Source organism: Helobdella robusta (assembly GCF_000326865.2).
Source record: "Helobdella robusta unplaced genomic scaffold HELROscaffold_14, whole genome shotgun sequence".
NCBI classification, from domain to species: Eukaryota; Metazoa; Annelida; class Clitellata; order Rhynchobdellida; family Glossiphoniidae; genus Helobdella; species Helobdella robusta.
In genome coordinates this window covers 1,814,331-1,827,093 of record NW_008703782.1, presented here as the reverse complement: position 1 = coordinate 1,827,093, position 12,763 = coordinate 1,814,331, and the positions used below count along the sequence as shown (strand labels likewise).

At 33.7% G+C, this 12,763-nt stretch overlaps 1 protein-coding gene across 1 annotated transcript; it reads left to right on the top strand.

The window, feature by feature from the left end:
• Positions 1-7,723: 7,723 nt before the first annotated feature.
• HELRODRAFT_168853 (hypothetical protein) lies at positions 7,724-11,765 on the top strand (the record flags this gene model as incomplete). The annotated part of the gene is made up of 6 exons (XM_009014706.1): positions 7,724-7,844; positions 7,938-8,009; position 8,143; positions 9,330-9,420; positions 9,595-9,634; positions 11,581-11,765. 6 exons carry the CDS (start codon positions 7,724-7,726, stop codon positions 11,763-11,765), a joined length of 510 nt encoding a protein of 169 aa, XP_009012954.1.
• Positions 11,766-12,763: the final 998 nt, after the last annotated feature.

The window sequence follows — 12,763 nt, the reverse complement described above, 5'->3', positions numbered from 1 at the left end:
TTTGCAGAGCCCGGCTTACTGCGTGACTCAGAAAAGCAGCTCACAAAAACACCTCAGACGATTGTCGTAAATTTTCATGTCAACAAAATATTTTTCGCTAAAGATTTTTTTTCTTCACCGTTGCTTTAAATATTCACTTGTTTGTTTGTTTGTTGTTTGTTTGTCTGTCTGTCTGTTTCTCTGTTTGTTGTTGTATATGTTGTCATGCATATCACAATGTATGTTTGGCTTTTTGAAAATTGAATTTTTCTCAATCTAACAAATTTTTGAATCTATAAAGTAATTTTTTCTCAAAAAAAAACATTCGAAAAATTCTTTCAACTGAGATGACAAAACCATCATCTAACCAACGACGCACACAAATTCTCATCAACTCATGAAAATAATTTACCAAAATGATATATAAATCATTCAGAAGCGTCACATTTTGAACTATGCTTTTCACTGACCTACAATCTTTGAACAAATTTAGAAAAACAAACAACAAACAAAGACAAACAAATAACAAACAAACAAACAACAAACAAACAACAAAAAAATCATCCCCAAACCACAACGGCGTATATAAGTAACAACAACACATACTCATCAGCAATAACAACTGCTTCTTCACATCAAAAAAAATCACTAACAGCGTCATCAACATCGCCTTGTAAAAAGTATGACGTCAACAAAAATAACAAAAAAAACATCAATAACCACACACGCACACACACAAACACACAAACACACACGCCCATACATAAAAATGTAGGCGTCTTGTTGTTTACATACTTGCATATACTTTAGATACTTTTGAACGAGACGAAATAATTGTTTTCATAGCACTGATGACGTAGATGATGAGAATGATGGAGATGGTGAGAATGATGAAGATGGTGAGAATGATGAAGATGGTGAGAATGATGAAGTTGGTGAGAATGATGAAGATGGTGAGAGTGATGAAGATCACGTGATGATGGCGGTTGATAAAAATATGATGAAAGAACAGGTCACTAATGTTAATGAAACGGGTTTAAAGAGATTCATTCACGTCGTTACTTGCTACAATCTGTCATTTGATCATGAGTAATAAACGATTGTAGGCCACAACAATGAGACTGCTGTTGCTGCTGTTGCTGCTGCTACTGCTGCTACTGCTGATGACAATGACGACGACGACGATGATAATGACGATGTCTCTTACCGATGAATGGGATGCGAAATGGAGCAGCTTATGATGAAGGATGATTCAAAAGTTGTAGCACACACACACACTACACACACACACACACACACACACAACATACACATGAACTCACACACACATACATACACAATCATACAAACTTATAAATTTATACCCATACGAAAACATACCTACGTACTCTTCATTAACATTCGTCAACCTACAATCTAAATAGAAGACAGCGTTTAGTCTAGCTGAAACTCTGAACCATGGATGAATGTGTGTGTTTTTGTGTACGTGTATGTATGTGTGTGTGTGTGTGTGTGTGTGTGTGTGTGTGTGTGTGTGCGTGCGTGTATGTACGTGTGTGCACATGTTGAATGAATAAAAAACATGTTTGTTAAATCTATCATGAATACACCGCAAAACTGTGTTTCATCATCGTTTAAAACTTTCATTTTTTTCTGATTACCATTTAGAGATTAATGAAAAAAAAATGGCTTGACCCAGTTTTTTATAATAAATAATATCATGACCTAATTTTTTTTCTAATTCACGTTGACACACAAATGAAAAATGCAGATGCGTTGTTGAAATACAAAAAAGCCAGACTGGCTACTTCTTTGATGCTCTTGAAAAAAAAATGTGGCATTTGTTTTATTTTTGTCTTTTAGTTTATTTTCTAAAATTTACCGATTTATAGATTTTAATTTTATTATTTCACAAACTTTTTCAAAAGTTTTCAGCAAACTCGGGTTAAATAACTTCCACTATATTTCTATTTAATAGGGTTTTTAGAAGAAAAATTTCAAATAATCAAAACACACTGTCCACTAATGCAATTAATCCAAGTAAAAATTTTCCAAAAATGTTTCTATAAAACTGTTATTAAATGAATAAAAATGATTTTTCCCGAAATTGAACAATATTTCCAAACTCGATGGTCCAGAATTTTGCTTCATACTAAATATTTCTAATGAAAATAGATGGATTAATTTTTTGTTATTTGTCCTAACCAAGATGATACAAGCGTCATTGAAGGGCTTAAAAAAAGTAGGTTCGAGAGGTAGATAAAAATGACGTCACCATGGTTTTACCCAAATTACCATGTTTGCAGGTTTGTTTTAATACTGTTATTTGTTAGTATGGTTCGGTAGACGTTTTATGTATGATATTTTTTGAAATTTCACTTCTTCTTTCTTATGCTTTCATAATTTTTTTATTTTCTTTGTAATTTTGTATCTTTCTCTCTTTCTCTTTCTCTCTCTCTCTCTCTTTCTCTTTTTCTCTCACTTTTTTTTGTATTTTTCTTCAAATTTCAGAAAGCACAACTCAAACAACTCCCTGAAAATTTATTGATCACATCAAGACTTTGTACAAACTTTTTCCAACCATGAACGCACTTTTTTATTATTATTTTTTTTTGAAAAATATCATCACACCCAGACAAATCAATATTAGTCTGTATAAACAATTACAATTTACAATTGTTTAAAGATTAAACAATTGTAAACTTGTATATCTATATAACAGACTGACAAATAAAAAACTAAACAAATAGACAAACAAACAAATAAATAGACAAACTAATTCACAGACCAGCACAGTAAGATAGCTATTTAGAAAGCTGATTTTATCTGTCTGTAACATGGTCTCAATTTGAACGAACGACCAAATATGAAATAATTTGTTGCTGATTTTATTATTATTATTACTATTATCATTATTATTATTATTAGTAGTAGTAGTAGTAGTATTAATAGTAGTAGTAGTAGCAGTAGAAGTAGTAGTGTTTGTGATGGTAGTAGCAATATTCTTCTTCTTCTTCTTCTTCTTCTTCTTCTTCTTCTTCATCTTCTTGCACGTGTTGTACCAGCATATCAGTAAAACACCACTTCAATTGAATGGTTATTAGTACCTTTTACTCTGCTCCCTTTTAATGTACTCAGTCTATATTGATTACAGATTAGTACCAAATGAACACCAGACGTACATTATAAACCGCGCATAAAGAGATGTACCATGGTATGTTTTTATTGTATTTGGAGGGAGGAGTTGTGCCGAATTTAGCGGGCGTGTATTACTTTACTACTTCGTTACGTATATTTTGATTTAGTTCATTTTATTTTTACACGAAAAATGTTTCATCCGCTCGAATTCTTGAGAGAAAAAAATGATTTTTTAATCGGCAAAACTTTTTTATTGAATTTAGTATTAAAACACGATTCATTTAAATTGGATAATTTTTCCAATTATTTTTTACCAATTTTTAAAACTGAAAAACTTATTTTAGATTGATTTGATTGTATAAAGCATCAACAAATTCATAATTTTTACGTTCAAAATTATCAGAACAAAAAGTCTTTGTCACTAAATAATTATTTAGTTACTCAAAATCAAATCACCCAATTAATTATTTAATTAATTAGTTGAATAATTAATTAAAAATTTACTTCAAAAAACGAGCAAAAAAGCGAGGCGTGGTTCATTTGCATGGTGCAGGCATATAGGCGTTACTACCATGTTCGAACGAATGTTTAATTGCTAACATACAATCAGCATACGAATGTGTCTGTCTGTCTGTGTGTGTGTGTGGTGTGTGTGTGGTGTGTGTTGTGGAATAGTTGAATAATTAAGGAGCGGATGATAAAAAAAATCCGTCGTCTCGTCTCTAATAGGTTGACTAACATGAAAACTATGCAAACTCGCCTTTACAAATACACACATACATACATAGCAAACATACACACACACACACACATACACGCATATACAAATACATATAGACATAAATACATTCAAAAATATATTTATACGTATATGCACGTACAATCAAATACTTTCGCATAAAAATAGACACTCATAAATATACCATGTAAAAACACAAACAAATAGATACAAACAAAAACACATACATACAAAAATACAAACAAAAACACTTACATACAAAAATACAAACAAAAAACATACAAACACGCACACACAAACACGTGGGACATAAACAAGAAAAACACGTTACTACATCAGCAGAGAGCAAACCACACAATGAACCGACGCAATAAGATTTGTCGAATTCATGATCCAGTGAATTACTTCTTCGTTTTCCTTTGCGTGTACGTGAGAATGAGTGTATGTGAATGTGTGGAAATGTGTATACATGTTTTTATGTGTGCGTGTGTGTGTTTGTGCGTATTTTTATGCCTGTGTGCATTGGTCTATTTTTCGAATATGTTTGTAAGAAGTGCGGGAATGGATCAAAAATATTGTGTTTATGTTGCGGTGCGTGAGTGTGTGTGCGTGTGTGAGTGCGTGTGCGTGTGTGTGTGTGTGAGTGTGTGTGTGAGTGTGTGTGCGCGCAAAAAACTGTTTCGGTCAGTTATGGTGCAAATGAAATCTGAGTTAACAGCCTGTCTGCACCAGTATAATGGCAATGAAAATATTTATTTATTAATTCGATTTTGAAGAGAGACTCATGGGAGGCACGTGTGTACGTGTGATACTTCTTTACACACACACATGTATACATATTTCTACACACACTTACACAGACACGCACACACACAACTCCACGCACATTGATTTAATACAAAATCACTGTGCCTGGCTAGCAGTTGAACGAGCATGTGAATACACGCCAAAAACTGCCATATATCTTATAGAACAGAAATTATAGACAGATTCACACCACAAACACCTACACACACACACACACACACAAATTCACCTACACACGCAAACATGAATGCACAAGCCCATACATGGACTGATAGTACAAATTCTCTTAATGCACTCAGCATGTATACATCTGCTGTGCGTACAAACGGGTGCGTACAGATTTCATTTGCACACATATTTGCACGCATTTGTTTGTTTGTATGTGTGTGCGTGTGTGCGTGTGTGTGGTGTTAAGTGATTTGTGATTTAATAATCTCACCGACCGACCACGGTAGGATGCCGGCCTGTTAAATTATTCGTATACAATTATGCGCGGACATCTGTGTATTTGCATGCGTGTACATGTGTGTTTACGTATGTGTGTGTGCGTGCGTGTGTGTGTGTATGTGCGTGTATGTATGTGTGGTGCGAATGTGTTGCATGTGTGTGTGTGCGTGCGTGTGTGTGTGTTTTTGCAGAAGAAAAAAATATACAAATACTAACACACGTACACACGTGCACACACACTATTATAAAGCATATTTTCGTTAGGCAGACATGCATGCATATATCCACGCACGTTAATTCATAAAAACTTGAAAATTTTATAAACACGTACACAAATACACATCCACACACAAACACACACACACAAACACAAAAACAAACAAATAGACACATCCAAACAAACACGCACACACTTAAGTCTAAAAAAAATATTAAATTAGCCGACAAAAATTCTAAATCCAAAATGGATAGTGGGCAGAGCGTAATACGGAAACAGAAAGAGAGAAATGGAGAGAGAGAGAAAAAGAGAGAGAGAGAGAGAGAGAGAGAGAAGATAAAAAAATACAAAATAGAGAGAAAAAGATAGCGATTGAATGAGAAAAAGGTGATTTAATTATTCAGCCCCTGAATGAGACGTGTCATCATCATCGTTTGAAACGAAATTAGCATCGTAATGTTACCTTGCATAAAAATCCCCTTGCAGATCATCGTCGTCCTCGTCATCATCTTCGTTACCACTAATAACATCATCGTCACCATCATCACCACCATCATCACCACCATCATCACCACCATCATCACCACCATCATCATCACCATCATCATTATCATCAGCACAATGTAGCAGCTCTTGTTTTTTTATTAACTTCTGTAATATAATAACCACTTGAAACATATACAAGCATGAATACAAACATACATACAAACATACATACAATCATGTATACAAACATACATGAATACAAACATACATACTAACACACATACAAACATAGAGAGTAATACAAAACGATCAATAGAATAACACACACGAACGCATAACAAACACTTCAAAACATAGAACTACACACTTTTGCCCTTGCGCGTAAAAAAAGTTCAAATTGCGATCAATTTCATCGAAGGAAAATGAAACTTTTACTGAGCCGTTTGTTTCGTTCTTTTACTCTCTTTCTCTCTCTCTTTCTCTCTCTCTCTCTCTCTTTATATCTCTCTCTTTTATATATAAATCTCTCTCTTTCATTTTCAAGTATATCTGCGTGTGCGTGTGCGTGCATGAAAAACAACCGTATTTAACGATTTAAATTTACACTCACTAGTGGTAGGGTGGTAGGCGATTAACGTGACAACTAGACGAAGATAATTGCACAATAGATATTTAATCACTCACTCATTCACTCATTCATGCATTCATTCATTCATTCATTCATCCATCCATTCGATCCATGCATTCACCCATCCATCCGTATATATTTGTTTTTCATTTAGTCGTTCGTTAATTCATCCACCCAGTATCAGCGTCGTTGCCACTTTTATGTACGTTCTCCCGCCCGATCAGATAAAAACGTCAGAAAGATATTTTCCGCAATAAGTTACGTTACAGAAGGTCGAAATAGGAAGTCGTCGCAATCAAAGGACCTATTAAATACAATACAATAAGATACGAAATCGTAAAACGCAATACGATAATACACATCACAACACATGACCAAACCGTGCAACACAACACATAACCGAACCGTGCAACACAACACATGACCGAACCGTGCAACACAACACAAAACCATATATACAATAAGATACAATACAATACAACTAAATAGCAAACAATACAATACCAAATCAACACCGGCTCAAGTGTTTCTCTCATTGACTTTGACATTGAAATCAGCGAAACAAACAAGTAAGCTGACCACGAAACATACAGAGCATGTATATATATATATATATATATATATATATATATATATATACAAAACACATATATTTATGTATATATGTGCGAATTTGTGTCCCTACACGTGCGCGTGTGTGAGTATGTGCGTGTATGTATGTATGTATGTGTGTGCGTGTGTTTGTATGTGTGTATCAATATTTATCGATTTTATAATATTTATAACTAATATTATAAGACATATAAAGATAATATTGATGAAATTTATAAACGCAATAATAATGTAAACCGGTAAATATAGCAATAATAATAATATAAATAAAAAATAATAATAAAATATAATAACTATTATTTCATTTTAACCGTAAAAACATACTATAAAAATATAATAAATAACAATAATAACAGTAATAGTAATAATAGTAATAATAATAATAATAATAATATATACAGACATATAGCGCGAAAGCGAAAGTACTTTATACTTATAGTTCGCGGGATAAAAGCGCGAATATTTTTGAATTGTTTCTGCGTTCTTCTTTGTTTCATTCTCATCCTCTTTGTCTGTCTGTTTCTCTCTCTCTCTCTCTCTTTCTGTCTTTCTTTCTCTCTCTCTCTTTTTTCTTTCTTCCAGTTTTGCTCTTTCTGATGAATAATTTTGTCATGTATGAACCTGAATTGAACATAGTGAAAAGTAGAAAATAAAATTTTTGCGTTTCGAAATGAAAAAAAGAAGAGATATTCTGTATTTTAAAATGTTTAAAAAGTTCACCGTTTCTCACATTCTCGAAATGAAAACAACATTTCAACTCAATAGCAGCAAACAACAACAACAACAAATCTGTCAGTCAAACTCACACACACACACATAGAAAACACACACACACACACACACACACACATAGAAAACACACACAGACACACACACCCACACAGGCAAAAATATTCAGGTCACCGACCTCATACAGAACAACAACCAAGTCCTATCGACAATTAGCTTATTTCCTAGTAATTAGACTGTACGAGTTACGCCGCATTGGCTTAGCATTTCTGCGCCAATTGACGAACATTCTAAATGAAATAATATTTTTAAGTTTTTATCATACTGCGCGTTCACTTCATTCGTTCGTTTGTTCACCAGGGTGAGAGGCTCAATCACCTAGTCAGATAGATCGGCCAGCTAATCACGTTAGCTTATTTTTGGTTCCGTGTGTGTATGTGTGTGTGTGTATGTGTGTGTGTGTGTGTGCGTGTGTGTAGACCTGTGTTTATTAACTAATTAATCATGGTGTATAACACAAGTGCATGCATGCAATTGGTAAGCACACAATTGCGCAATCGCACGCATTGGCCTACATATCCTACATCTTTACACACACACACACACACACACACACACACACACATGTATACAAAGAAATACATACAAACTGTCTACAAAAAAATACATACAAAAGGTCTATAAACTTTCGTTGCTGACCAAATTTTCCATACAATTTGATAATTTCGTCCCAGAGAGGACTTAGTATTGATATGATGCAGCTTGAAAGTTCAGTACTTTTCCATAATTCGTTTTCAATTATCCTTTACTGTGTGATACAGTGGGTGATAGACACATAATTTCATACGTTCATTTCAATTACACACAAATATGTAGGTAAATAAATGTGTGTGTGTGCGTGCGTGTGTGTTTGTGTTTTGTGTGTGTGGTATGTTTATGAATGAAAATGAGTATATGTTTATATATTCATAGTTATATTTATCTACATTGTTTTCTGGCCTATATTAACGTGCCCTCCAAATATTTTGTTAAATTCTTCTTTTTATCATTATTTATTGCCAGATCATAATTGCTTTCTCCCTTTATAGAACAGTTGGCTTCTGACTCAAACACTTTTGAAAATGGAATAAGATAGATAGAGCAAAGAACAACTAGATATAGTAATTATGATAATCTGTATTAAATTAACTGTTTAATGGTTAAGATGAGGAGTCAGCAGTTTTGATGCAGTGAGGTGATCAACTGTAAAGAGGTCCCAGTTTGTTGTATATACACAATGTGTGTGATGCTTTGGTTAACCAGAATTGTGTGCTTGTTGTTGTCGATACCCTTGAAGAACATTTTTATGTTGAATTTTAAATGTTCGTAAATAAAAAAATATATATAAGAACACATCTGCTACACTCATTTGCTATAATTGAATAACATAGCAATATAAACACAAACAAATACAAAGACAGACACAAAGATACAAAAATATAACTTTTGGAAATGTTCGTTATAATAGAAATACATCGCAATATACATACAAACAAATACAAACACAGACACAAAAATATAACTTATGGAAATGTAATACTAATGGAAGATATATTTACCCTAAAAATTCATATAAAAACATTTAAAAAGCCAGCGCATGTGAGTTCATTTAAGTACAATAGCATAATCACACGCACACAGTAACACACACATACATGTATTCAATTCATAGATATATATATATAACGAATCTTTTTGGTCGATTTTATTCATAAAACAGTCTTTTTTCTGATTTTATTAAAAAAATTTTCACACACACACACAAAATCACAGTGCTACACATTCACAGTTATAGACGCAGAAAAAAAAACAAGTATGCCTATGCCATACACACGCATCAAGATGCACAAACACACACAGACACACACGCACAGACACATACACGCACAGAAACGTACACACATACACACGCACGCACGTATTATCAAATTCGCTCATAAAATCGCGTACGTTTATCCGAGGCAACTTTGTTTATGAGCGTTTCATTTTCACGGAGTTCAGGTCTATGACCTCCACCGTTACACTTTGGTTCGATACTTCTTTATGTAATACAATGATTATTCATGATACTAATTCACGAATGATACTCTTACAGTGATTATTCATGATACTGATTCATAAATGATACCTACTCTTACAATGATTATTCATGATACTAATTCATGGATGATACTCTTACAATGATTATTCATGATACTAATTCACGAATGATACTCTTACAATGATTATTCAAGATACTTATTTATGAATGATACTCTTACAATGATTATTCATGATACTTATTTATGAATGATACTCTTACAATGATTATTCATGATACTTATTTATGAATGATACTCTTACAATGATTATTCATGATACTTATTTATGAATGATACTCTTACAATGATTATTCATGATACTGATTCATGAATGATACTCTTCCGTGATACTAATTCACCACTAACTTACACCTGGTACTTGAATTGGTTAATTATTTACGACACTTCATATCTATAAATATGAATTATGATAATAATGATCATTGTTATATATGTATAATTAATTTTCACTGATTTTTAACGCGAATAATTTTAAGACAGTGTAATTTGTATGTGGCAGTACATTGTAACCTATTTTAAGTTTATAACCTACAAAAAATAGATTGTAACACAGAGAAGTGTCAGTGGAAGGTAACATTGATACATTTGACCGGGTCTCCAATCAATATAATGAATCGTGGTGGTGAGAATAGGTTAATTGTATTGCTTTGGTAACCTGTAACTTTCAATTAACTATGAAATACAACACACGCGCGCACGCACGCACACACACATGCACAAACACACTACTAAATCCGTGTGAAGCCCAAATTTAATAACTTCAAAATAGGAAGTTTATGGTGATGTTTTAAAGTTAAATGATGTAATTGAGAGTCCAAATTTTTTTTTTGTGTTCGCTTTTTCGATTGTTAATAATAATAATAACAATAATAATAATCATAACAATAATAATAATAACAACAGTAATAATAATAACATTGTGTAGGTAGATAACATTTCATAATAAATTGAGTTTCTTTCTCCTTACGTTTCCACATCTCAGTACTCTTGTTGCCTCGCTTGTTGCATGACAGATGTGAGAAAAAAAAAATTTTTATCAGTGCAGTGCTAGTCACGTGTTCGAAGGTCATGTAACCGGCGGGAAAATTGTTTTTTTTTTATTTTGTTATCGTTTTTTTTCACAATTTTTTTTTTAAATTATATTCGGAGTCTGAAAATTTGATTGATATTACGTCTATACGGCTGATGTGCTTTGGCGCGTTGACTACAAAAACATCGGCAGACGCCATTTGCACGTTTGTGAAGTGAAATGAAACAAGAAAAAAAAATTGTAGACATGCACTTAATCATCCTCTACATATATGTTTATGTGTATGTATGTGTGTATGTATGTATGTATTGTAAAACCCCTAGTTGATGCATGTACGTATGTATGTATATGTTTGTGTATGTTTGTTTGTATGTATGCATGTATGTGTGTGTGAATGTATGTATGCATGAATGTATATGAGTGTGTATGTATGTGGTATGTGCGTGCGTGCGTGTGTGTGTGTGTGAGCAGCAAAACTTGTTACCAACAGATGACGAGCGAGACATAATGATGGTGTGAAGGGCTTCTGATGATGTTGCTGATGCTGATTATCATATCGGTGATACTGTTGATGACGAAGATGTTGGTGTTATTAAAGATGATTAAAAATGTTCTAACGATGACTAGATGATAACATGCTCGATGATGAAGTTGGTGATTACAGTGAAGAAGACCTTGTTGATCGTCAAGTTGGTGATAATGCTGACGTGGAACTAGCTGACGATGGTCGGCCAAGTCATAAAGTTTACGCACTTTCCATTCCCTTCCAAGGATCCTTCCAAGGGTATTCACCTTTTACTACACTGAGATAAACATACCTAGGCAAGTTTCGAGCATATATATTCACTTGTATGCATGCAGTTAAACGATATGTACTACTTGTATGCTTACACATGTCTATGTCTATATAATGTTTATACATTGTATATGTATTGTATGTTATACATTGTATAAAAATTTGCTTGTACGTAAGTGTGTGTGTGTTGTTTGTTTATCATTTCGTCATTTTTTTGATTTACTTTACAATCTTTTTAATCATTTGTTAAAGAGTGCCTTGTAGACCTGATAAATATAAATAGGCGAACGCAGTAAACATTCCCCCCAACAAGGTCGCATTAGTAATTTATCTACGCAAAAAGATGCATGAATAAAGAATAAGTGGAAAAATACGGCAACAAACATTCACGCAAGTGAAAGTGAAAGCACACACACACACATACCACACACACACACATGCGCGCACACACGCGCACAACCAATTATATTCGTAATTGCCAGCTAATCATCATAAACATCTATCGCTATATAATAATTATCTTCAGATCTAGATCTAGTTGAAGAAAGAGAAATTGTTTTTTGAATGCACGTGCACGTAGCTTAAGGACTACAACGACGACGACAACAATCATCTGAAGAGCCTGCTGGTGCAGAGCAGACGATCATAAGTGCAAAAGATGCACACGCAGAGATATGTCTGGCGCTAACGAGAGACATGCACGCAGATGAAAACGCGATTCAGTAGCTTGCTCATTAATATGCAAATTCGCCTAGCTTGCGCATGCGTGCTGCTGCTGTACGAAGATCCCTCCTTTGCCACCGCGTTAGTGCACTTGTTTGTTGTTGTTGTTGAGCTGCTGATGCGTATGTTGTTGTTGTGCGTGCGTGTATGTGAGTGCTTGTGTGCGTGCGTGTGTACGTGCGTGCGTGCGTGTGCTTGTGCTAGATTTCAAGGTTATTTATTTCCATCTTTTTGTGTGTTGTTGTTTTTGGTGTGTGGTCTGTTAGTTTTAGTGCGCGTGTGTTTTTGTAT